Consider the following 24,456-nt stretch of genomic DNA (forward strand, 5'->3'; position numbering starts at 1 on the left):
TCCCAACTCCTGTATTACTCCTGGGGGAATTCTGAACCACTGCACGACACAGAATTTTGCAGAAATTAACGTTGTGTGTGCAGAATTTCCTTTCCCCCACAGAAATGGGCTGCAGTGCTGCTAGCTGCCTCTAAGGGCCACTGGATCTGGCAGAGCCCAGCTTGCACATAGAAGACACTGCTGGAGGGAGGGAGAGGACACTAGAGAGTTCCTGGAAGCTGCAGTTCCCAGCATGCCCTGAGGGAAAGAGAGTGTGGTGCGCAGGAAACTCCATGCAAGCCTGGGACTAAGGATCAGACTGTTTCTCCCTCTGGTTCCCTGAGCTCTGGAGGGGGGAGAGGGGAGGATGTCTGGGATGGGGGCCATGGCTGGGCTCTGGGGGGGAGGGGGTGCAGGTATCTGGCTGGGGGGGAAGGGGGCTTGGCTGGGCTCTGTGGAGGAGGGGTTCAGATGTATTGGCTGGAGGAAGTCCTGTGGCTGGGCTCTGTGCGGGAAGGGGTGGTGGGTGTCTGGCTCCCCAGCTGTGCTCTGGGGCCCGGAAAGGGGCAGAGAAACAGGGTTTCATAGGGGTTTCTTTAACTCTACTCTTGAGGGAATTTTTGTGTGTGTTTGTATTGTTACAGACATACTTGCTGACAGGTATTTTCAAATACATTACCAAAATAATTGAAACTGGCATGATTATGTAGTGTTATTTTGACAAATAAAATTTGCAGAATTTTGTAGAATTTTACAATATTGTGTGCAGGATTTTAATTATTTTTGGCACAGAATTTTAATTTTTTTGGTGCAGGATGCCCCCAAGAGTACTGTACCTTCCATGGGGTAGATTGTGCCTGGCCCTTATTCCATGTTTACATAGGGAGTGCTTGCACAGAGAGGCCAAGAAGAACGGCAACCCCCTGTGTAACAATAGCCACTGCAATCAGTGGACATTGACCTTCTGTAACCCCTGATCTATATCAGGTGATGGGGATTACTAAATAAAAACTAGTTTTTTACCAGCATGTGTATGACACCTTATTACTGTGCACTCCAGGGATTGTAGGGGATGTTCTGTGCCTGTTCCTCCACAGATGATCCATGGCACCTCAAAGGGCAGAGAGGAAGCAGGACCATGGGTCAGCCCATTATACACCAGCCAATGGAACTCCCCTACCATACCAAGTGATAGTTTCCTGCATCCCACACCGTGATGTAGGAGAAGTGGCACAGCCTAAATGACACAATCAAGTTCTATGCAGTTTTGTTGTATCCATCTCGGTCCCAGGATATTAGAGAGACAAGGTGGGTGAGGTAATATCTTTTATTGGACCAACTTCTATTGGTGAGAGAGACAAGCTTTCAAACTCATCAACAGAAGCAAGCTCCCCTCAGACCAGGAAACACCAACTCAAAGTGGCACGAGACCCCCATGCCAGAACAACAAAGGCAAAATCTGAAGACATGTTTCCACTGCTACAATGATCAACATCCTCCACAACACACCTTTCAAGAGCCATGAGTCCTACACATGCCTATCACATCATGTGGTGTACCTCATCCAGTGCACTAAATGCCTTAATAAGAACTGGTTTCAGAGTAGCAGCCGTGTTAGTCTGTATTCGCAAAAAGAAAAGGAGTACCCGTGGCACCTTAGTCTCTAAGGTGCCACGGGTACTCCTTTTCTTTTTGCTAATAAGAACTATATGGGTGAAACCAATCACTATACTCTCAAATGAACTCACACAGGAAAATTATAAAAGACAGACAACATATCACCTGTGGGAGAACATTTTTCACAGAACAATCACTCTATATCTGACCTATCAGTCCTCATCCTCAAAGGAAACCTGCACAACACTTCCAAAAGATGAGCCTGGGAGCTTAAATTCATAACTTTGCTAGACATAAAAAATCATGGTCTTAATAAAGACACAGGATGTATGGCTTATTACAACAATCTGTAACCCATGAATTCTCTTTTTTGTCCTATGACTACAGGGGTGTTAATGAGCCACTTCACATTGAATGGTCACCCATAATAGTACACCTATTATGTACTAACTACTTATGCTAAACTATCAGTTCTATCTTGTATTTAGCTGTGAAGCTCTTAGTACCTTTCTCAGACCTGAAGAAGGGCTCTGTGTAGCTTGACAGCTTGTCCTTCTCAGCAACAGAAGTTGGTCCAATGAAATATATTGCTTCACCACCTTGTCTCTTGAACAATCAAGGCCAGCATTTTATCCCTACTTCACTGATTTCAGAAGCCTCCTCATTAGTTGCACTAATCTCATCCTAATTTTACTAATTTCCAACATCTTCCTGTCCTCCCTACAGTTCTAGTAAAAATTGTTCCTTCACTTTGCACACACCACAATGGAGACCTCCATGGACACCTCAATGAAATATTAACTTGACCTTCCTCACACGAGGCCTGAGCCAGTGGGATGAGGAACACTCCTGATCGGTACTGAATGCTTTCTACTTTCACCGGTGTCAAGAACAGATGAAGATGATCAACACCTCCAACGAGGCACCAACCAACTCACAGCAGAACTGGTTGATTTCAAAATTTGAGAAGTTGGGGACAATTTTTATGACACGTTCTCAAAAAACATTTTCATTCCCCTCCCCCCAACCATTTATACTGCTGGTCAAAAGGTTTTGTATTTTGAAATTACGTTTTTTTTTTTTAAAAAGAGGAAACATTTTCAAACAGTTTTACTGCAGAGGCAAAATGTAGTCGGGGATGCGGAGTCAAATGCCTCCCCCAGATTGGCCTGCCGGGGGAGGAGAGAAAGAGGGGCTCTGTCCTCCTCTCCCTGCCCTTCCCCATCAGCATGTTCTACTGCTTCTGTATGAGAGAGACTGGCTGGGAGGCAGCAGCAGCCTACTCCCTGCCTGGGCTTGGCTGCTGGGGACAGAGGACCAGCATGCTTGGGCAGAAGGGCGGGCTCTTGCTCGCTGGGCCCCTGTTCCTGGCAGCCAAACCTGGGCAGGGAGCGGGTCCCCACTGCCTCCTAGCGAGATTCTCTCAGGCAGAAGTGGCTCCATCCCACTCTCCATCTAGTTGTCAGGGAGAGCAGCTGCAGGAGGGAGGCTCAGGGAGAAAAAGCCAGAGCCCCCCTCTCCTCACAGGTAACATGGGGTGGGAAGAGCGTGGTGTCCCTAGCCTGGGCATAGGGAGGTGTGGGAGACACTGGGCAGAGGAGACGTGGGGCAGTCACGTGTCCTCCCCTTTAGATTGTGCCCCCCCAGCATGGGGAGGCATGAGTCATTTATGCCTAGTGCACAGTGTTATGTCTCCATCCACTGTTTCTTCAACCTCACTTTCGATCCTTCTAGAGACACAAATGCTTTACAGTCAAACTCTTTCATTTCCTCAAATCTACATACAACAAATGTATTATCCAGGAATACATGGAAGAGCTAGAGACTACCGTCATGAGAACATGAGAAAAAGACAGACAGATGCACAGAGGCTGGATGTCACCAACTTGTTGATGAGGTAGCAAAGAAATACAGGTTGGAAAATCAGTGGCAGTTGTCATGAATTTCCCAAAGTGTTTATACGCCTCCTCTTTCAACAAAGGAGAAACACATTTCACTGTTTTTTGGGAGTTTTTTTTGGCAGAGACAGTGCATTCAAGCTCACTGATTCTAATTCTGTAAATTTCAATAATAATTACAAAATATTTGCTGTCTGAAAATTGTATATACTTTCACAGATTTTTAAAAATATTTTGTATTAAATTTTGCAAATTTCTTGAGATTTTTTTCAGTTTTAGTAGTGAAACATTTGAAAAAGCAAAAGCAATCACATTTAGCCACTTCTATCTGAGAGCCTGGGGAGGTTTATTGGTTTTAAAAAGAACTTGCTTGCAGCTCTGGCTGTAAAACAAAGAAGCTGCAACAGTGCTTGTTACAGCCGAGCACCCACTTCCTACTTTATTTATGTTTTGCAGAAAACTGTTCTCAGCTCAGCTTCCCTATCTTGCATGCTATTTTAGCAACAGACCAATTAGTCTAGGTTTCCCACTAATATTATTTTAGAGTTGCCCAAAATAAACAACCATGCTCATAGCATTATTGAAACTGAAATCTTTTTAATAAGTATCACACTACTATAATTTATGTTACTGTGATAGAGGCACAAAGATGCTACTTATTGCCGGTACTGGGAATGCCTACTAAAGTGAAGTTTACATAAAGTTTTAGTTATGGCTACCTGTTTTTGCATGCCCATGACTTTTCAAAAAAATTTCTTTCTGTGAAGAAATTTTACATGTGAGGGCCTTGATCCTGCATTGAGAACTGTGTAGCACTGTCACTCTCCTCCCTTCTTCTTTGACATGCTGTTCTCCCCCATATCCCTCCCCATCCTGCACAACCCCTGATGCAACCCCTCCCTACCTTGCCTCCTCTTACTCCAGTTAGGTGATGGAGCTTCCTCTGCCTACTTTGTAGCAAAAGAAGTTGCCCCTCCTCAGGGAATTCTCCAATACAAATCTCCAGCTGCTTGAAGTCGACTTTGTGCCATGTAAGGGTCACAAAAGAAACATAGCAAACTGGAGAATCTGGCCCTCAGTTTTTAAAGCAGAACTTCACACTGGTGACACAATCTAATGCACAGTTATTAAAATACTTAGCTCCTACTTAATGCCTTAATTTTCAAAACACTGTACAAACACTTATTAATCCTCATTCCTGTTTTTGAACTGTGGTAACAGAGACATGGAGTGTTTAAGGGCAATGTGCTCAAACTTAAGTGTTTAAATTCAGCACCTAAATCCATAATTAGAGCCTGAGATCCTTAAGAAAATAAAAACAAAAACCAACCATCTTCAGCACATGGGTAAATTTACTAACCCAAGTAAACCCACAGACTTCAATGGGGCTATTCTGGTGAATAAAGTTATTCAATGTGTGTTTGCAGGACTGAGCCCTTTGGCATCTAGATAAGTGGTCAGATATTCAGAAGTGTTAAAGATATGCAGCACTCATTGATGTCAGTGAAGTTGCTTCAAATTTACATTGATGCAACTGAGAGCAGAAATCTGGCCCCTTTTATGGAGGTATCAGAGATTTAATTAATGCCAAACTGTCAGACCAAACTCCTGATTATTTGAAAGAAATCCTTATTAACTGATATTGAAGTATTTACAGATACTAGCCAATTAATTTTCATGCTAGAAGAGTTTATTTCTATAGTTTTTGCCAACAAAAATAAATCCTAATTTAAATTATTCAGACATAGAATATGTATGTTCTAATAAAATGCTGATAATTTAAAATAAATCATTAATAAACCGTTGATTCAGTTCAGAAAGGGCAGGGAAAGGAAAAGGGTGGGGGGGCAGCAGGGGAGATTTATTAGAAAGGGCACAAATTCATCTAAACATGACAATTTGGTGTCTCCTCTGTTTCCCAAATCAGCAAATTGGAGGCACTTTGATGAAACATCCATCATTCAATTTTAAAAACATTCAGATCTTTTTATATGGCACGTAATAGTAATAACAGTTGATAGAAGACAAGTGGTATTTTAGTTAAAAATTAATTATAAGGTTATATCCATTGGTGAGCTATGCAAAGCTTCACTCAGAGAAGCTATCCCACACAAAACATGGCTTTGCATTCAAATGGTGCTTCTTTGCATATTTTCCATTCAAGAGCAGCACACAAGATGCATCATTGTTCCAAAAAGTATCACTTTACAGTAGCCATCACCTTCAGCCCCCAACTAAAACCTCTCCAACGTATCATCAAGGATCTACAACCTATCCTGAAGGATGACCCATCACTCTCACAGATCTTGGGAGACAGACCAGTCCTTGCTTACAGACAGCCCCCCAATCTGAAGCAAATACTCACCAGCAACCACACACCACACAACAGAACCACTAACCCAGGAACCTATCCTTGCAACAAAGCCCGTTGCCAACTCTGTCCACATATCTATTCAGGGGATACCATCATAGGGCCTAATCACATCAGCCACACTATCAGAGGCTCGTTCACCTGCGCATCTACCAATGTGATATATGCCATCATGTGCCAGCAATGCCCCTCTGCCATGTACATTGGCCAAACTGGACAGTCTCTACGTAAAAGAATGAATGGACACAAATCAGACGTCAAGAATTATAACATTCAAAAACCAGTTGGAGAACACTTCAATCTCTCTGGTCACTCGATCACAGACCTAAGAGTGGCTATACTTCAACAAAAAAGCTTCAAAAACAGACTCCAACGAGAGACTGCTGAATTGGAATTAATTTGCAAACTGGATACAATTAACTTAGGCTTGAATAGAGACTGGGAATGGATGAGTCATTACACAAAGTAAAACTATTTCCCCATGGTATTTCTCCCTCCCACCCCACTCCCCACTGTTCCTCTGATATTCTTGTTAACTGCTGGAATTAGCCTACCTTGCTTGTCACCATGAAAGGTTTTCCTCCTTTCCCCCCCCTGCTGCTGGTGATGGCTTATCTTAAGTGATCACTCTCCTTACAGTTTTCAGAGTAGCAGCTGTGTTAGTCTGTATTCGCAAAAAGAAAAGGAGTACTTGTGGCACCTTAGAGACTAACTAACTAACTAGCTGTAGCTCACGAAAGCTTATGCTCTAATAAATTTGTTAGTCTCTAAGGTGCCACAAGTACTCCTTTTCTTTCTCCTTACAGTGTGTATGATAAACCCATTGTTTCATGTTCTCTGTGTGTGTGTGTATATAAATCTCTCCTCTGTTTTTTCCACCAAATGCATCCGATGAAGTGAGCTGTAGCTCACGAAAGCTTATGCTCTAATAAATTTGTTAGTCTCTAAGGTGCCACAAGTACTCCTTTTCTTTTTGCGAATACAGACTAACACGGCTGCTACTCTGAAACCTGTCACTTTACAGTATGTATGTTTGGTCAAAAACTAGAAATAGTCACAAATTTTCAACTTACAAAAATAATATTGTAGAATAAAATATTTTTCCAAATCATTAATAGGAAGTTTGGCATATGACTATTTTGTCTGCTAAGTTCCTTATTATCTTTACCATAAAATGACTGAATCTTTTCTTATTTTATTTTATTTTGGCTGCTGTTACATTTATTTAGTAATTAAGGCCAGGGATTTCAAAAATGACTAATGATTTTTCATGTTGAAATTTTTCGGTGCCCAACGTGCAATACCTTAAAGGGTCCTGATTCTCCAAATGTGGGTTCTCAGCACACTTTGAAAATAAGGCCCCTTTAAGGTAACCCCCGTGGGAGCCTGGTCTGCATAACTGAGGACAGAAACTATTCCCAGTTGATCTTCTGTTTATTATTTCCATGTAAATGTATATTCCCCAGAGTATGCCAGAAGAATGTATGCACTGAGTTTTTATTTTAAATTTGGAACTGCTTTTTTCTGTGGTAATTTTTTGCTGGAGTTTTTGTATTTTATGCCCTTGAGATGGACAGTCAATACAAATAAAATATTGAACATTATTTGTTTGGCAAACTGTGGGCATACCTATGGCCCAGTGTAAATAAGAAATAATAATAGTAACACTGAATATTTGGAGACTCTCAGAAGAAATCATGGACAGCAGTTAGGGCTACCCCCTGCGGCTCTGACCTGGCCTTTCCAGGAGGGTAATACTAATTACCCTCCTGGAATACTAATGGGCCCCTACTAATAAAGACTGAGAATGGTAATCTATCGCCCACCCTAAAACATACAGTAGGACAACCAATACTAAAGCAACCGTCACTTGATGCTAGAGACCTTGCAAACTACTGTCTGAATTTGACAGTTGAACAGTTTGCAAAAAACAGTCTCTGCCACCATCTGTGAGTGGTTAGTGTAACGGACCCCCTGAGTCAGGCTTCAGGACAGAGAATGGTACAAAGTCAGCATTTCTTGCCCTGGCAGAAGACCTCCTCATGACCATAGACAAGAGATGTTCTTCCAGACCCCTCCTGCAGGACCTCTCTGTGGCATTTGATACCACTGATCAGCAATACTCCTGCTGCAGGGATGAACAGAAATGCCCTGAAATGGCTCAGTTCCTCCCCCTGAGACTGATCACTGAGGGTCCTTATGAGCAATTGTTCCTCCACCTCTAGAGACCGCACCAGCGCAGTCCCACGAGGCCCAATCCTCTCCCCCACATTATTCAACATCTATATGGAGCGACAGAGAGCTGGCGAGACAACACAGGCTGAAGTGCCAGAAGTACGCAGACTACTCCCAGCTTTATAAATGTAAACCATTTTGTCAACCTGCTTTCCTGGCTTCTCATTGCTTAGCTGACATCAGACCAGCGGGAAGATAAGCAGGCCTAAGCTAAACCCAGGCAAGACTGAGATGATGCTGGTAGGAAGAGATATATGTTAAGCAATTGCCTTCTCTATGAAGGACATCTACCCTCAAATTGCTGAGTTGCTCCTTTTCCAGTCCTTGTTGCTATTGGATGGCTAAATAGCTATGACAGCAAAACACTTTCACTTACATTTGCAACTCGCCAGAGGTTTGCACCTTAACTTATTTAACACAGAGCAGGCCACGCTGAGGCATTCACAATCTCCAGGTTTAGTCACTGCAGTTCATGTCTAAGAATGAAACTAGACACCCTGAAAAAGCTTCAACTTTTACAAAATGCAGCAATCTGTCCGTTTAGCAGTATGGATCACTGTGAATCTATCATCTTAGTGCTCCGCTCCCTGCACTGGCTCCCCAGTGAATTCTGAGTCCAGTGCAAGGTCTCTGACCTGATATTTAAAGACCTCCATGGGATTGCTTGGAAATACCTGAAAGATCACATCTCCCCCTCGTGCATGACTGCATATTGTATTTGGATTAAGGATTATTTCCCTGGAACAATGGATTGATCAATCATTGGGGAGGCTTGTGACTGTGGGAGACAAAGCTTTCACAGGAAATGGATATATGCTGTGGAACAAACTCTTGCAAGAGACAGAAATGACTGTGGACTTTATTACTTTTAGAACTAAATGCAAAATTCATTTCTTCAATTTAGTTTTCCTTCAACAAGTTCTTCACACATGCATGTGGACACCTGCATACTCAAAAAGCCACTCATTCACTCTGATACAGACACCCCCCAACCAAAATTAACAATAGCCATAAACTAATCAAGCTGGTTCTCCAACAGAGAAAAGAAAAGGAGATGTGATTATCTGTATTGTTAAATACTCAGGGGCGCTCAGGAAATACAGTGAGTCAGGCCATAAAAGCACATAGAGAAATAAATAGGTGAACAACCAGATAGATGCATAGGAATCAGACCCACACCATACCAGAGATGTTCAAATAGAAAGGACATTTTTCTTTTTTGAAAAATTTCCAAGAAAGAATTCAAAATTAACCTGAACCCAAAAGGAGCTGCAAGTGCTCAGCAGCTCTAAAAAAATCACGTACTTAGGTATTTAACTTTCTTCTTTTTATGTGGCATCTCCATTACTGGAGATTTGCAATCTAGGCAGCCCATTCCGTATGATCCACTGCTAATATCTTTTCAGAGGAATAGCCCTTTTCATCTACTCAATGCCCAGCTGAGATCTTCTTTTTTTGGCTTCATGTTCTTCAGCCATCAACTTTTCCTTTCAGTGCCTGTAAATATGCATGATTGCCCACTGAACCCCTTAAAATGTGCCTTTCAAATTGAATCTTTCTTTTCATAAGATCTAGGACTAGCATTTGCTGAGTTCCAATCGTCTCCAATACTTTTTAATTGGGTACGCAGTCTGTCCATGATATTTTCAGAATTCTTCTATACCACCATATTCTGAAGGATTGTAATTCCTTTATTATGAATTGGTTGAATGTCCGTTTTGCACCGCTGTAATTTAACACAGGCCAAATGTAAGTTTTTAAGAGTCAGAATTTAGTTTTCAGACTTATGTCTCCTGTCATCGGATGTTTATTCTTCCAGAACGTTTCTTTGCTCTTGCTGTTCTGCTGATGACTTTGGTGTCTGATCTTCCATTTTCTGTAATGATGCTTCCTAAGTAGCAATAATTTCTCACTTGCTGTATGGCTGTCTTTCACTGGAATTCTCCTAAACTTAGGCATCTAAATATGAACATTCTGTCCCTAGTGTTATATAGTAATTTCATATATACATTTTGTACATCGTGTGTAGGTTTTTATGTATGCAATACATTGAATTGTTATTATTATTATTATTAAATGTTATTAAACATTATTTTAAAAGTATAAAGTGTATAGAAATATAGGCCCCAGTTCTGCAAGGTGCTTCAACAAATGTCAAACTTTAAGTGTAGTCACATTAACGTGAATTGGGGCCAAAATGGCTTATCTAATAAAATAAACAGTAAGAAAAAGTTTTATTCATTACAGTGAAAACATGGATGCCTTGTCTATATGAATAAGTTGAATCTCTTCTAGTTACTGGCTCTATATTGAGGTTGTGCACTCCTTTGGGGCCTGAGATAATATTAGCCATTGTATGCTAAATTTTCACAATTTTGTGAAGAGTGCAGGCCCAACATTTGTGAACACAGAATTACAGGCGTGTTTGAAGTCAACTGAAAAGTAGGTCATTACAGTGCAAGACACATATTGGTATCATTGTATTAATAACCAAAGTCTTGTGTAAGCAAAGTTTTGTTTCTTTGGTATTTTTCCATTGCTGGAGAAAGAAGAAGTATTGCTGTCATAGGCATAGGGTCTGATGTGAGGTTTTGGGTTTAACATCACAGGCTATTGCTATAACTGGTTACAAAACAGATTTTCAGAAAAAGATGTACTGAGAGTTTAAAAACTGAGCACATCTGACAAATGCACAGCATTCTTCTCAGGGTCTATCAACTGGCTTGAAATTGTGTCAATATTAATGGCGTTCATATTATTTTCTTGTGGAAGGGCACCAATAATGATGTAGTTTATGACACAGGTGGCAATTTAGATTTTGAACAGAACTTGGGTAGCTGTGTGATGAGCATTATTTCCCATTGGCCCAGGCCAAAAGATCCCAGGAAATAATAAGTACAATTTTAAAACCGAAAGAAAAAACATCCTTTTTGGTAAGCCCTTGGTTTTACTGTAGTTTTCTCTCTAATAAAGTGTCGTCTTATCTCCCTTTTGTGAATCCTTACTGACCTTTCAGAATTAAATCAAATGGTTCTTATAATTTCATTGTTACTTCCCCTTTCTGACTAGTGTTTTCAATACTGTCTCTAATGTAAATAGAATGAGGAGTACTTGTGGCACCATAGAGACTAACAAATTTATTAGGGCATATGCTTTCGTGGGCTAAAACCCACTTCATCGGATGCATGCAGTAGAAAATACAGTAGGAAGATTTATATACACAGAGAACATGAAAAAATGGGTGTTACCATACCAACTCTAATGAGACTCATCAATTAAGGTGGGATGGCAACACCCATTTTTTCACATTCTCTGTGTATATATATATATATATATCTTCCTACTGTATTTTCCACTGCATGCATCTGATGAAGTGGGTTTTAGCCCACAAAAGCTTATGCCCTAATAAATGTGTTAGTCTATAAGGTGCCACAAGTACTCATCGTTCTTTTTTCTGATACAGATTAACACGGCTACCACTCTGAAACCTAATGTAAATGTAATCCAATCCCAACCCCACTGTCTGTGCTGACCTACTCATAGCCAGCACAGTTTCCATTTGTTAGTATACATATGGGCTGATTCAGCAAAACTCATGCAAAACTCCATCCCTACTCAGCAAAATACTTAAGCACGTGCTTAACTTTAATTTGCTATCACATTCATAGAAAACAAACACCAAAGAAGCACTAATACAATTGAAACAAACACAGGTGAAGTGAATTCATTTTGAAATTCAAATAGGTACTTGAAGTATTTTTATTTTATAATATTTGTTCAGCTCTGCTGAACAGCATTGACAGCTATATTTATACTATTTTTTGGGTCTAATCCTGAAGTCCTAACTCAGGAAAAATTCAGATTGATTTAATGTAAGTTTCTGTAACCAGGACTTCAGGACTGAGCCCTAAAACCTACACATAAATTGTAACCTCATATCTCAATAATGTTGTAATAATTTAGGACTTATTTTTATAACCCATATCTTGGGCTTTTTCTCTCAATGACCAGCTCGTATGGAAGGGAAAGGGTGTCCCTATATTTGATAGTAAAGGAGGAATAAGAATGTGGAGATATTCCTGGGAAGATCCTCAGCTGGTGTGAATTGCCAACTGATGGAGTTACAATTCACACCAGTTGAGGACTGCCCTTCAGTATATTTTTATGGATAATTTTTCTCATCTTAAAAAAACATTTCCCCCCCAAAAATATTGCAGAGCACACAGCAAAGGAAGTAATTGGTAGAGTGCATGTGTATAAATACAGATTTGCAACATTTTTGCATTGTAGCAATCTTTGTGGCATTTTTGCTTCCTCTTAAATATTTAAAACAGTGGCATACAGTATCTTACACAACTTTCTGATGGGAAATACTGGAATTTACTTTCTTCCAGTAGATATTCTTTCTGTGCAGTTAAGTAGATTTACTTATTTTAAAAATATATCAATCTCCTGCCTGTCTTTCTAATCTCCCTGTCTAATTGGGTGTTTTTATCTCAAAGCTGTAATGATTTTGCTTACTACGCACTGCAGCACCGATCCTTAGCTAGTATAAATTGGAGTCACACTCTTGATTTCAGTGGAGTTTTGCCAGCTTACACAAGTGGAAGAGCTGGCTGGCCTTGAATCTTTAAACACCTTGGTTGAAAAGGCAACAGTCAGACAGAGCGGATACACAGGGTAAAATCTGGTGCCCCATGAAGTCCACGGCAAGCCTCCTGTTTACTTCAGGGGGCCAGGATTTCATCAGTAATATTAAGCGACGATACACTATGTTCTCTGTCATGGAGACTTTCTTCCTTAATCTAAAATAAAAAAAATCTCTCAGACTGAAAGCATATGGCTGCTCTCTTAACTATGTGATCTATCATCACTGTGAATTGAGTTCTTACTCTGGGACGAACAAAAAGCAGAAAGGATTTGGAGAAGAGGAGTTGTTCAGTTGGTCCGCAACACAAACATTTGGCTTATGAAAGTTGCCCGGAGCACTTATGCTGCAATTGTGGAAGAAGTCAACACTATCTCTAACAAATCTTGAAACAGACATTATATTGATCCGGTGCTGTCAAACAACAATTTGGGACCAGATCATCAGATGGTATAAGTTAGTGTAGCTCCACTGAATTCAACAGAGCTCACAACAATTTACATCAGCTGTGAATCTGGTTCAGAACTGCTAAAATTATTGGCCCAGCTTTCTCTTGAATAGGTTCACAATTTTTCTTCTATTGCAAAAATTGGTAGTCTATTGCACATATTTATTTATTTATTTATTCATTTATCTTTTCTGTAAAGTAATTTCTTCTTGCTTCCTCTATCATGAATGAATCTAAATGTACCTGAGTGACCACCATAGTTCTGATATCAGAGATGTCCCTAATCAGTTCTTCCAGGATTTCATTTGGCACCAAATTTATCCCAAGAGCACAGACCTCATCACTTTAATATTTCTATTTTAGGTACACCAGGTACATTAACGTTGTCGTGCTTTTATGTGGCAATATAATCATGGTTAGAGAGTTTGGAACTAAAAAGTTATGAGTTTGTGACCCTTCACCAAAATTCCAACTCAAGCAATCATAAACTTCTGGTTTGATGATTTCAGGCACGTCTAGATGACCAATCTCCTCCTCCCTGCAGGTAATATTGAAAACTTTATATGGACTGATTTTCTCAGAAAGTAACTAAGTAATGGCATAGCAAGTCCACCACTTTCTATTCTAATTACTTAAGGGACTACAGCTTTCCATTGCACCAGATACACTGTATCCCATCACACACTTTACATTATGATGGTTTTCATGGTAATTTTATAATATGGCTTTGAAATGAGTCATATTTTGCCAGGAGCTTTAAAATCTGATTCTCCTGGTCCTTAGAGATATAAAATGTTATAGTCCAATACACATTTGGAAGCAGAAGCCTTTGGGCTCTTTTATTCACTAACATAACCGACAACTTGCTTTCCACTAGGAGTCACGCATAATAACAAAGGGACAAATTCTTCTCTCAATTAAACCACTGTAAATCAAAAGTAACTCAGGTGACTGAAGTAACAGTAGTATATACATAGTAATGTGGACAAATATTAGATTTATTAGTACATCTGTGAGGCAAAAATTTCAGCTCAAATCTTAATTTTCACTTCCACACTTTACATTTATGGATAATAAATAAATAATAATAAATAATAATAAAATGATGATGATGATGATGATGATGAACTTAAAATCATGGAATCTAGAGATGGAAAAGACCTTCAGATCACTTAGGTCAAACCCCTGCCAATGTCAACTGGCCCAATGAGCCATGTATATTTCATGAATATTTTTAAATGTATGGCAGGATATTTTATCTATCTGAAATGACGATGTAACCAAGATTGAGGCAGTCTGTGATGCTTGTTGCTACAGCACTGTTGGTCTGAGAACTCTTTCAGCCAAGACTTTGTGGCATGTTGCATGACAGATATGGTCTCTTCCATTAGATACTAGAAACAAAACTATGGTCTCTGCTAAAATGCCTGTTGGAGTTTTTGCTTTTTTTTTTTTTTAGCTTGAATTGTTTTAGAAACTGATATTTCTGTCTCAAGTGAAACTTCTTTTCTTACCATATATTTTTGTTCTATTTATACCTGTGCTATTATATATATTTTCCCTTTCTAGCAGTGAGGTAACAAAAACAAAGACCTACCAATCAAACAAACAAAACCCCCGGCAGTAATCCCTTAGGTCTTGATCCTGGAAACATACATGCACATGAGTAAGTTTGTTCCATTGAATTCAGTTTGTGAAATTGATTCACATTTTCATGGATTACCTGATCATTATCTGAATACTCACAAATAATGAATTACTTGAAGAAGAATAGGGCACCTAACTTGATGCTTTTATGTATAAAAATATTCACAAATCAGATTTTAAGACTTTTGACCAACTCTAGTATGTTCTATTTTTTTAAACAAAGTTGCTATTTTAATAGTGACCTATTTTAAATAAACTAAAATAAAAAAAACAGTACAACTTTGCAAGTCACTGTTTTGTTTTGAACTCGAACCAGAACTGCATTCCTTTTGCTCCAATGTATTGTGCATCAGACAGTTAAGATAGTGTTATATTATTTGATTATCTTATTTGATTGTTAATAATTTAATTTGCCAATCTGTGATTTTGGGCAAAGGACTTCACCTCTCTGTGCCTTCCTCCCCTCCCATTTCCACTTTTTGTCTCTTGTATCCATTTAGGGTTTGTCCACACAGTAGCTGAGGGGTGTAATTCTGAGCTAGGGTAGATGTACACATGCTAGCATGGGTGACAGCATGGGTGACAGCATGTGCTAGCCCCCCAACTATGCACCCAGGGAATCTGGGGGGATTGTTCTTTGGCGACTAGCCTGAGCTGCCACACCATACTGCTATTTTCATTGTGTTAGCTCAAGCAGAGCTAACACATCTGTCGACTCGAGCTGGGAATCTCACTTTCCAATTGATGTGTAGACATACCCTTAGACCGTAAGTTCTTCAGGGCAGAGACTGTCTCTTACTATGTGTTTGTACAGCACCTAACACAATGAGGTCTCAATATTGACTGGGCCTATAACAAAAATATTCATGATTATGATTATGGCTGTTTTTTAGTTATTTATTCCCACCTGCAGTTAAATGCAGTGATCACAACAACTTTTATAACATTTCCTTTATCCTTCTTTTCTTCTCAGGTAATTTGCTTCAGAAAGCGTCATCTCTGTGAAGTAATTTTTCTTTAAATTAAAAGGAGAAATAGTAGAGATACCCTAAATGCCCTCCCTCCTAACTGATTCAGACTCATTGCCTTTCAGTTCTGCAACTAATGTTCAAAAGCACAAATGCTCTTCATTCACAGGGTAGAGAAAAGTAAGGTCTTTGAGGTATTTAGGATCTTATCCTGTGACTGATTTCACATGGGTGAACATCTCTACCTACATGAAGCCACAGGTGCAGGACTTCCTCTGTGCAATCAGTTGCAGGGTTGAAGACCTAGGCTGTCAATTGTTTGGGGGAAAGGACCGTGTTTTTACTTGTTTTTGTGAAGTCCTTGCACACTTTTGGGCATTCACTAATAATTATTGTTGTTATTATTATCATCTGAATATGGAAAGCCAATAGAGTGCCTATGATTTAGGACTGAACTGATAATAGACTGTGCTGTATTTCACCCTAAGTGGGAATGGCATTAGTGGATAATACCACAGTGGTTTGCCAGCAAGTTTGCTCGTTCTCCGCTTACTCAGCACCCAGAATCACAGAAATAAATCCCAGAGCAAAAAGGTGCCAATGGGATGCAGAAAGTAAAAATGATGACACAGTTGCAAAGCTACTATCCCAGGAAGTCCAACAGCCATGAATGATCTGTTTACTTGAAAACTAATTTTTCCAGGAGTTATTTTAATTTAAGCTACCTAAGAACTCACCCATCCATCCTCAAGTACAAGGTATGTTGAGCAACCTACAAGGATATTAGTGGTACCTATTGGAAGCCAGTAATTTTGCTTCAACATGGTTTTATTACTATTATTATTACAGCATATTTGAGGCACTTGATAGCACTAGTACGATCACATGGACTCTTCACCAAAGAGTCTACAAATGAAGTCCCTGATCATTCAAGCTGGTATGCATGGCTGAACCTTTGCACTCACATGGAGCCACGTGCAGGATCAAAACCCAAATCATTTATTAAAAATTAGATTTCTAGCCCCTGTGGTTGAAGAGGAAAGCTTGAAAATATGACCTGAGAGCACCCTCACAGCTCAGAAAACAGAGACAAATATGAGATGAACCTCATATTTATTATGCTTTTAAAATCCCTTGATCTTTTTGGAGCCTGATTCCTAATTTTTTTGTAACACTGGTTAGTAATTCTGCTGTTGTTTTTGATTGATCTCTCTGAGTGCATTTCACAATTTATAGAGTCTCTAAATTAAACACTGTTCTCTACACTGTCACATAGATGAAGATTTGGCCCATACAATGAATTAATGAAAACACTTAAAAAATACAGTTACACAGGAAAACCAGAATGTAGCGACTGATAAGACTGTGCACTTTAATTAGCCAGGCTTCAGCACAAACTTAGCACTGAAGGAATTAATATCTGGATATAATGTTGCACCCATACTCCATGTTCATAACATGGCTTTTATCATCAGTGTGACTCACCTCACCACTCTGAACTCTTTTTTCTATGGAGTCTTCATCTGGGCATAACATTTTGTTTATGTCCATTCAGCGGTATGTAAAACAAATACCAAAAAAAGCATGCAATGCAGTGTTCTAAATACAAAAGTAACAAAGACAATGGGGCTTGTAGACCTGTGTTTACAATGGGCCTTTTTGCACGATCATAATTACATTGATGTAGCTGCACCAGTGCAAACCATTAGTGTAAAATGTGACTTACACTCATACAGCTTAACCATCTCACACAGAGCTTTACCTGTTTGTGAAATGAGTTGAGGTCTTCAGCCAAAGAATGCTAGAGAAATTCAAAGTATTATTGTAATATTAATCTGTGTGACATAACCCAAAAACTCACTGTGCCAATATTACTAACAACAAGCATTCAAAATTCATAAAACAAACCCAGAAAGATCATAAGATTGAATTAAAATGTCATATTTTAAAAAATAATAATAAATTTGGTGTTTTTTATTTATCTTCCTAAGCCCTCAGAGTACACTTGGGTCAAGTTTTGCAGCTTTTCTCTTAAACCTCTCTTAAAAGGAGGGAGAGAAACTTTCTTTTTTAAAAATGGAAGCTGAGATTCTTGACTAATCACTTGACTCCAGGAGCTCAGGCTTTAAGAGAAACATCAATTATTGCAAAATTTGCAATAAATTGTGAGAGTTGACAACACTGAGATGCACAGGATTAGTTCAGAGAAAGTGCTTACAGTAACTATATAGAAAGATACTTTAAACCAACAGTTTCAAACCTGGGTGACTTCCATGGAAACTAAGGGTGTTCAATACATTTGAAAATCTGACAGCTTCTGCTTATATGGATTTAGGAGCCTAACTTTTAGGAGCCTAACATATTTTGAATGTTTGGCCTTAGTGGATGACATATTTTCCAGAGTCTCAGAAAATCCAACCTGCAGCAATGGCAGGCACACCTGTTTTGGTATGCAAAACTGTATCTGAAAAAGAACAATTTATTTGCACCTGCCCAGTGTGCAAAAAGCATTTGCAACTGCATCAGTGAGAGGGAAGGGGTCTATCCATGCAGAGCTCCTTGAACAACCAGGGCCAACATTACTTATTTTGCACAAGACAATGATTGCATGCACACAACTCTGTATTTTAGACAGTGACAGGCTCACAAATACTGTTTGCAGAGGCCCTCTGTATAAAGCTGTCTTGGTATTTATGTATAAGTGATCACAAGCCTCGAAATTCAGATTGGGATTACAACTGCCACAAAGTTCAGAGGTTCTTGCTTCTTCATAAAAAAGTGAGCCAGATCCTTAGCTGATATAAATAAGTATAGCTCCATTGAAGCCAGTAGTGACACAATGATTTACACCAGCAGATGATCTAGTCTAAAAGCTGTTTGCAAAATCTGTATCCAGATCTGGAACTGAATTTCAAACAGCTCCAAATTTGGAGGACACTTGATTCTGAGGTTTTGCTAAAGGCCCATCTTTATAGATACATTTTAAAAAGGTGCTCTCAGATTCACGCATTGACCTTAGGTAACCACACAAACATTTGGACATTTAAAATGACAAACCACAGTGTATCTAACACATGTAGCTATTTAGCTCCCCATCTCCACCAGGAAATTGCTTTGTGAAAAAGGACATTTTACATTAACGCCTCATTTTAAGCAAACAGAAAATAAAAGCCTCATAGAAGAAATATTTGATTCAAGTTATAATCACATCTAAGCAATTTTCAGAAACAAATACACAAATTAAAGAAGATGCCCCTTCTCTACTGGGTAATAGAGAATAGGTAATAGTTGGAAGAATCAAATGATTTTTATTTTGCAACTATTTTTCTCTTGCTTTCAGTAGGTTTTGACCTGTGCAGGGGACAACACTTACAAACGAAAGGCTTAAGTGGGATTGGCATGATGCACAGGCCTTACACTGTCCCTGAACACCATGGGAAATTTTACCCTGAATTAGTTAAGTAGTAAATCAATACATAAAATAAGATAAAAAAAGGACTCACTGTCTCTTGCACTATTTTTTCGGAATCTTTCCAGCTCCACAGTTGGGGGTCTGCTGGGCTTTTGGGGAGGCTGGCCCAATTTAAATAATGGAGGTAATGCTTTGCGCTTGGGAGTTGTAGAATTCTTGTCTCCCTCTTGTCTCTCGCAGAAGCCGCCCGATGGTCCTCCTGCAGCAAGCTTGGCAGTTGGCTTGAGGAATTTAGGCGGAGTTGGACCAGAATCTTCCTGATTAATTTTACTGAGGAAAATATTCTTGGCGACCCCCGATCTATTATCTTCAGTCTTTTCCTCAATGTTTTTTGGGACCTGTCCTGCATAAGCAAGAGAGCTTGGGGTGCTCCGATTACCAATAGATTTCAGAGTCACAGCAGGAAAATGACCATCTGGGGAATCGGTTCCATTACTGCTGTTTTCTGCTGTTTCCTTTGGTAATTTAAATGAATGTATTTTTGGTCTTGGGCCTAGAGAGCCTGAAGATCCCTTAGTCAGAAAAGCATGTCTATTGGAAATATCTTCGTGGTGGGAGACATCAGGATTTAGAGAAGGTTTTTGCCCAATGGGTGGTTTAGGGAAAGGAGGCTTGAGGTCATTTTCTTGTGATGCAGCAATGAACTTTTCTTTAACCCCAGCTAGTTTAGGGAATGCTGGTTTTGGCTCACTGTCTTGTGGTGCAGAATTAAAATTGGGCTTAGGTCCTGGCGGCTTTATGTCATTCTCCTGGGCAGTAGAGCTAAGGAACTTGTTTACAGAAGGTTTTGGAAACACAGGCTTGGGTTCTTCTTTTGACAGTTCAGTGGCTTTAGGACCCAGATATTTAGGGACTCCAGCTTTTCCATCAGCTTCTCTGTTAGCTGCATTAACCGGAGACCCGAACTTGTGTGCCACAGGGTTATGTTTCAAATAGGGAGGTTTTGGATCCCTTTCTGTTTTATCTTCAATAGAACGTTTTACTCCAAATGACGGTTTAGGAGATGCAGACTTGTGAAAGGTATTGGGACCTGAAGGAGGACTGGTAAATTTCTCAAGTGCAGATTTCCTTGCCTGTAGTCCTGAAGATGAAGGTTGTCCTGGGATTTTGAAGGGTTGATTGCTAACCGAAAAGTCCTCTGATGGGTTGTTACCCGTGTTAAATTTCGCCATGAGGGACTTCACATCTGCCTTGCCATTCTACAGCCAGAAAGAACAAAAAAAGAAAGAGCAGCAAGTGAGAAGTCTTAGTTGCAATGTTCACATATACTGTACTTTAAAGGGTTTCCTGGTCTGAGGCTTGCAGCACTACTGATTGGTTGGGGAGATATTGTGACATATCTTCCTGTATGGCTAAAGAAGTTTAGTGTTTTGTTATATCTTTGCCGTGGTTAAACATTTTTTCAGAGTTTTCAGTTCAGACATTTTTTTTTGCTGACTGGTTCTGTAGCTACTGTGTTGTTATTGTAATCTCTGTTCTTCTTTTCTTTTTATTTGCAGAAACTGGAAGTGCCACATTATACATAAACCTCTCCTTAATTTTGTAAATAACATTGCTAAATAAAAATTAGGCTCATCAGTCAGATTAAGCTGGTTTAGGGCCCAGATGGTACACATAGTGTTATCTTGCCAACTATTTTGTGTTAACTGGAACTCTCTGGGATTTTGTTTTTTCAGTTTTCCTTCCCCCTCCTTTTTTCTCCCCTCCCCTCCCCTTCCTCTATTTTTTATTTTCTATATTGCCACTGAAAAAGGGGGACGGATGAGGTGGGGAGGAAGCTGAGGGACAAAATGGGGGGGAGGGGTTGAAATATTGTACACCCCAAACTGGGTTTTTTTCCTCCTGCTTTCTTGAAAAAAATTAGAAAGAAAAAGCAAACCAAACCCCCATGCACACCAAAAACATTTTGCTTTGGTGAAGATTTCTGATTGTTAAAAAGCCCAGGTTTTGTTTATTTATTTTATCAACTCTGCTCAGCACCTTGCAGGATCAAGTCCCAAATGTGAAATGAGCGTAAATGCATGACACACATAGGCCATACTATACTGAAGGTTCTATGTAATTCTGGAAAAGGGGGAAGCAATGAGTGAACTGCCTTATCTCACACCCCTTCTCCTACCCCAGATCCTGGCATTGGAGGTAAGATTCAGTCTCCGAGAAGTCTATATCAAGGATACCCTTGGAAAGAATGGCTCATGAGAGACTAAAAAAAAGAAAAGTAGTACTCGTGGCACCTTAGAGACTAACAAATTTATTTGAGCATAAGCTTTCATGAGCTACAGCTCACTTCATCGGATCCACCGAATGCATCTGATGAAGTGAGCTGTAGCTCACGAAAGCTTATGCTCAAATAAATTTGTTAGTCTCTAAGGTGCCACAAGTCCTCCTTTTCTTTTTTGCGAATACAGACTAACATGGCTGCTACTCTGAAATCATGAGAGACTGTCTCCTAAAACATACTTGCTACAGCAAATATGGGGGCATATGCTACCAGATGTGCAGATTATTTGAAATGGGAACTGTTTTGTCTGCGCATTCAGTTATCACCATTTATTAGCCTAAAACTTAAAGTGCAGAGTTTATCATTCTAAAATGTGGGGTGACGTGTGAGTTGTCTGCAAACAAAGGAATATCACTGCACAGAACAATACAGCATAACTCCATACCGAGGCAAAGGGCTTAACAAAACTCAGAATTTTTGAACGAGATAGAAGTTACCTATGTGCAGTTTGTTCTTTCACCCTCAATAACACTGGGCAGTAGAACAGTTTTCTTTAGATTCACACTGTGCTAGTTATGTTTAATTCTGATAATAAATTAACCTACATGCACAGCACATACTGAATCAGGGTTATCCACTGCTTTTGCTACCATGTTATTGCAATGAATTAGATGAACAGTTTATGAATCATTCTAGCTAGGTATTTCTGGATTTATTTTTTCTGCATTTCTCCCTCATCCTTTTAAATGTCTGATGCCATTAGTCATTCCACACAGTTTAAATACTGTACTGTGCAGTCACTTAAATAATACAGAAAGTGAACTAATGTGGGTTTTGTTTAAGAATATAGATAGACAAACTTCAGCCTTAAAGCACCCCATTGTTATCTCTGTCCAGCTCTCTTGCTTATGCAGGAAAGGGAGGAAGTTCACATTCCCTAGAGATACTATCTGATTTAAACTAACTACTATGAACATGCGTGTAGTTACCAGACTAAAAGCTTCAACGGACACTGATTTGCTAAATGGAAAGAGAAAAATAATATCAGAGCCACAAATAGAACCCAGGAGTTCTGGCTCCCAGGTCTCTGCCCTCACTACACTTTTTAATATTGCCCTATTTATATCACAGTACACAAATTTTAAAAACTTTGCAATAGAATCCTAGCAATCAGAGATGTTCAAAATCTCCCCTTCAGTGTGTTTGAATGCTTCAGGAACATATTCCTTCCATCCACTGCTTAGTAGTTTCATCAATTCACATGTGGTCATTTTAACTGATCCCTGTAATCATACCGCGTTAAATGATAGTAACATGAAGCTCACAGATACGAACCTGTCACAAAATCTTACCATAGCTCTTTCCAACAGGTGTTGGAAATCTGGCTGCTAATAAAAAAGCTTTTTCTGTTGAAATCGGAGGTCTTGATGAAATAACATTTCTGGAGCATTTTTTATTAAAAAGACAAACCATATCGAAAAAAAATTCCAAATCCTACCAAACTGAGGCCGAGATGAATTGCTGCAAATAAACTCCTTGTAAATCAAAGATAAGAATGTAAGAATGGCTATACTGGGTCAGACCAATGGTCCATCTAGCTCAGTATTCTGTATTCGGACAATGGCCAATGCCAGGTGCTTCAGAGGGAAGATACAATACTCTGCCTTCCATAGAACACCTTCAGTGGAAGGATGTTTTCAATGGCAGGATAACAGTATTTGCCATATTCCATGTGATTTAAATTATACAGATTATTTTTGTTTGCATTATTCATGGTAATTTGTTCTCATATTAGTTGGGCACAGTGCTTTGCTAATTCCCTTTGTGAACCTTCTGGGTCTTTGCAATAGGCAGCACTTACTACATTTATATATGCTTTCAAAATGTAATAAATCATTTACCTAACAGAATCAAAGGACTGGAAGGGACCTTGGGAGGTCATCTAGTCCAGTCCCCTGCACTCATGGCAGGACTAAGTGTTATCAACACCATTCCTGACAGGTGTTTGTCTAACCTGCCTCTTAAAAATTTCCAATGATGGAGATTACACAACCTCGCTAGGCAATTTATTCCAGTGCTTAACTGACAGTTAGGAAGTGTTTCCTGAAGTCCAACCTAACCTCCTTTTCTGCAATTTATGCCCATTGCTTCTTGTCCTATCCTCAGAGGTTCAGAAGAACATTTTTTCTCCCTCCTCCTTGTAACAACCTTTTATGTACTTGAAAACTTTTATCATGTCCTCTCTCAGTCTTCTCTTTTCCAGACTAAACAAACCCAATTTTTTCAATCTTCTTTCATAGGTCATGTTTTCTAGACCTTTAATCATTTTTGTTGCTCTTCTCTGTCCACATCTTTCCTGAAATGTGGTGCCCAGAACTGGGTACAATACAATAGTCCAGTTGAGGCCTAATCAGAGCAGAGCGAAAGAATTACTTCTCATATCTTGCTTACCACGCTCCTGCTAATACCTCCCAGAATGATGTTAGCTTTTTTTGCAACAGTGTTACACTGTTGACTCATATTTAGTTTATAGTCCGCTATAACCCCCAGATCCCTTTCTGCAGTACTCCTTCCTAGGCCGTCATTTCCCATTTTGTATGTGTGCAACTGAATGTTCCTTGATAAGGGGAGTACTTTGTGTTTGTCCTTATTTCATCCTATTTACTTCAGACTATTTCTCCAGTTTGTCCAGATCATTTGGAATTTTAATCATGCAACCCCTCCCAGTTTGGTATTGTCTGCAAACTTTGTAAGTATACTCTCTATACCATTGTCTAAATCATTGATGAAGATATTGAATAGAACTGGACATAGAACTGATCCCTGTAGGACCGCACTCATGATGCCCTTCCAACGTGACTGTGAACCACTGATAACTACTCTCTGGGAATGGTTTTCCAACCAGTTTTGCACCCACCTTATAGTAACTCCCTCTAGGTTGCATTTTCTTAG

At 39.5% G+C, this 24,456-nt stretch overlaps 1 protein-coding gene across 3 annotated transcripts in view; it reads right to left on the minus strand.

The window, feature by feature from the left end:
- The window catches only part of FYB1 (FYN binding protein 1), a 125,500-nt gene that overhangs the window by 56,961 nt on the left and 44,083 nt on the right, over nt 1-24,456 (minus strand). For all 3 annotated transcript variants that reach the window (XM_043514342.1, XM_038403472.2, XM_043514341.1), the window contains exon 2: nt 19,315-20,482. In XM_043514342.1, the coding sequence (XP_043370277.1) occupies nt 19,315-20,482 (1,168 nt within the window). The remainder of the gene's footprint in view (nt 1-19,314; nt 20,483-24,456) is intronic.

Source organism: Dermochelys coriacea, chromosome 5 (assembly GCF_009764565.3).
Source record: "Dermochelys coriacea isolate rDerCor1 chromosome 5, rDerCor1.pri.v4, whole genome shotgun sequence".
In the NCBI taxonomy this organism is placed as follows: Eukaryota; Metazoa; Chordata; order Testudines; family Dermochelyidae; genus Dermochelys; species Dermochelys coriacea.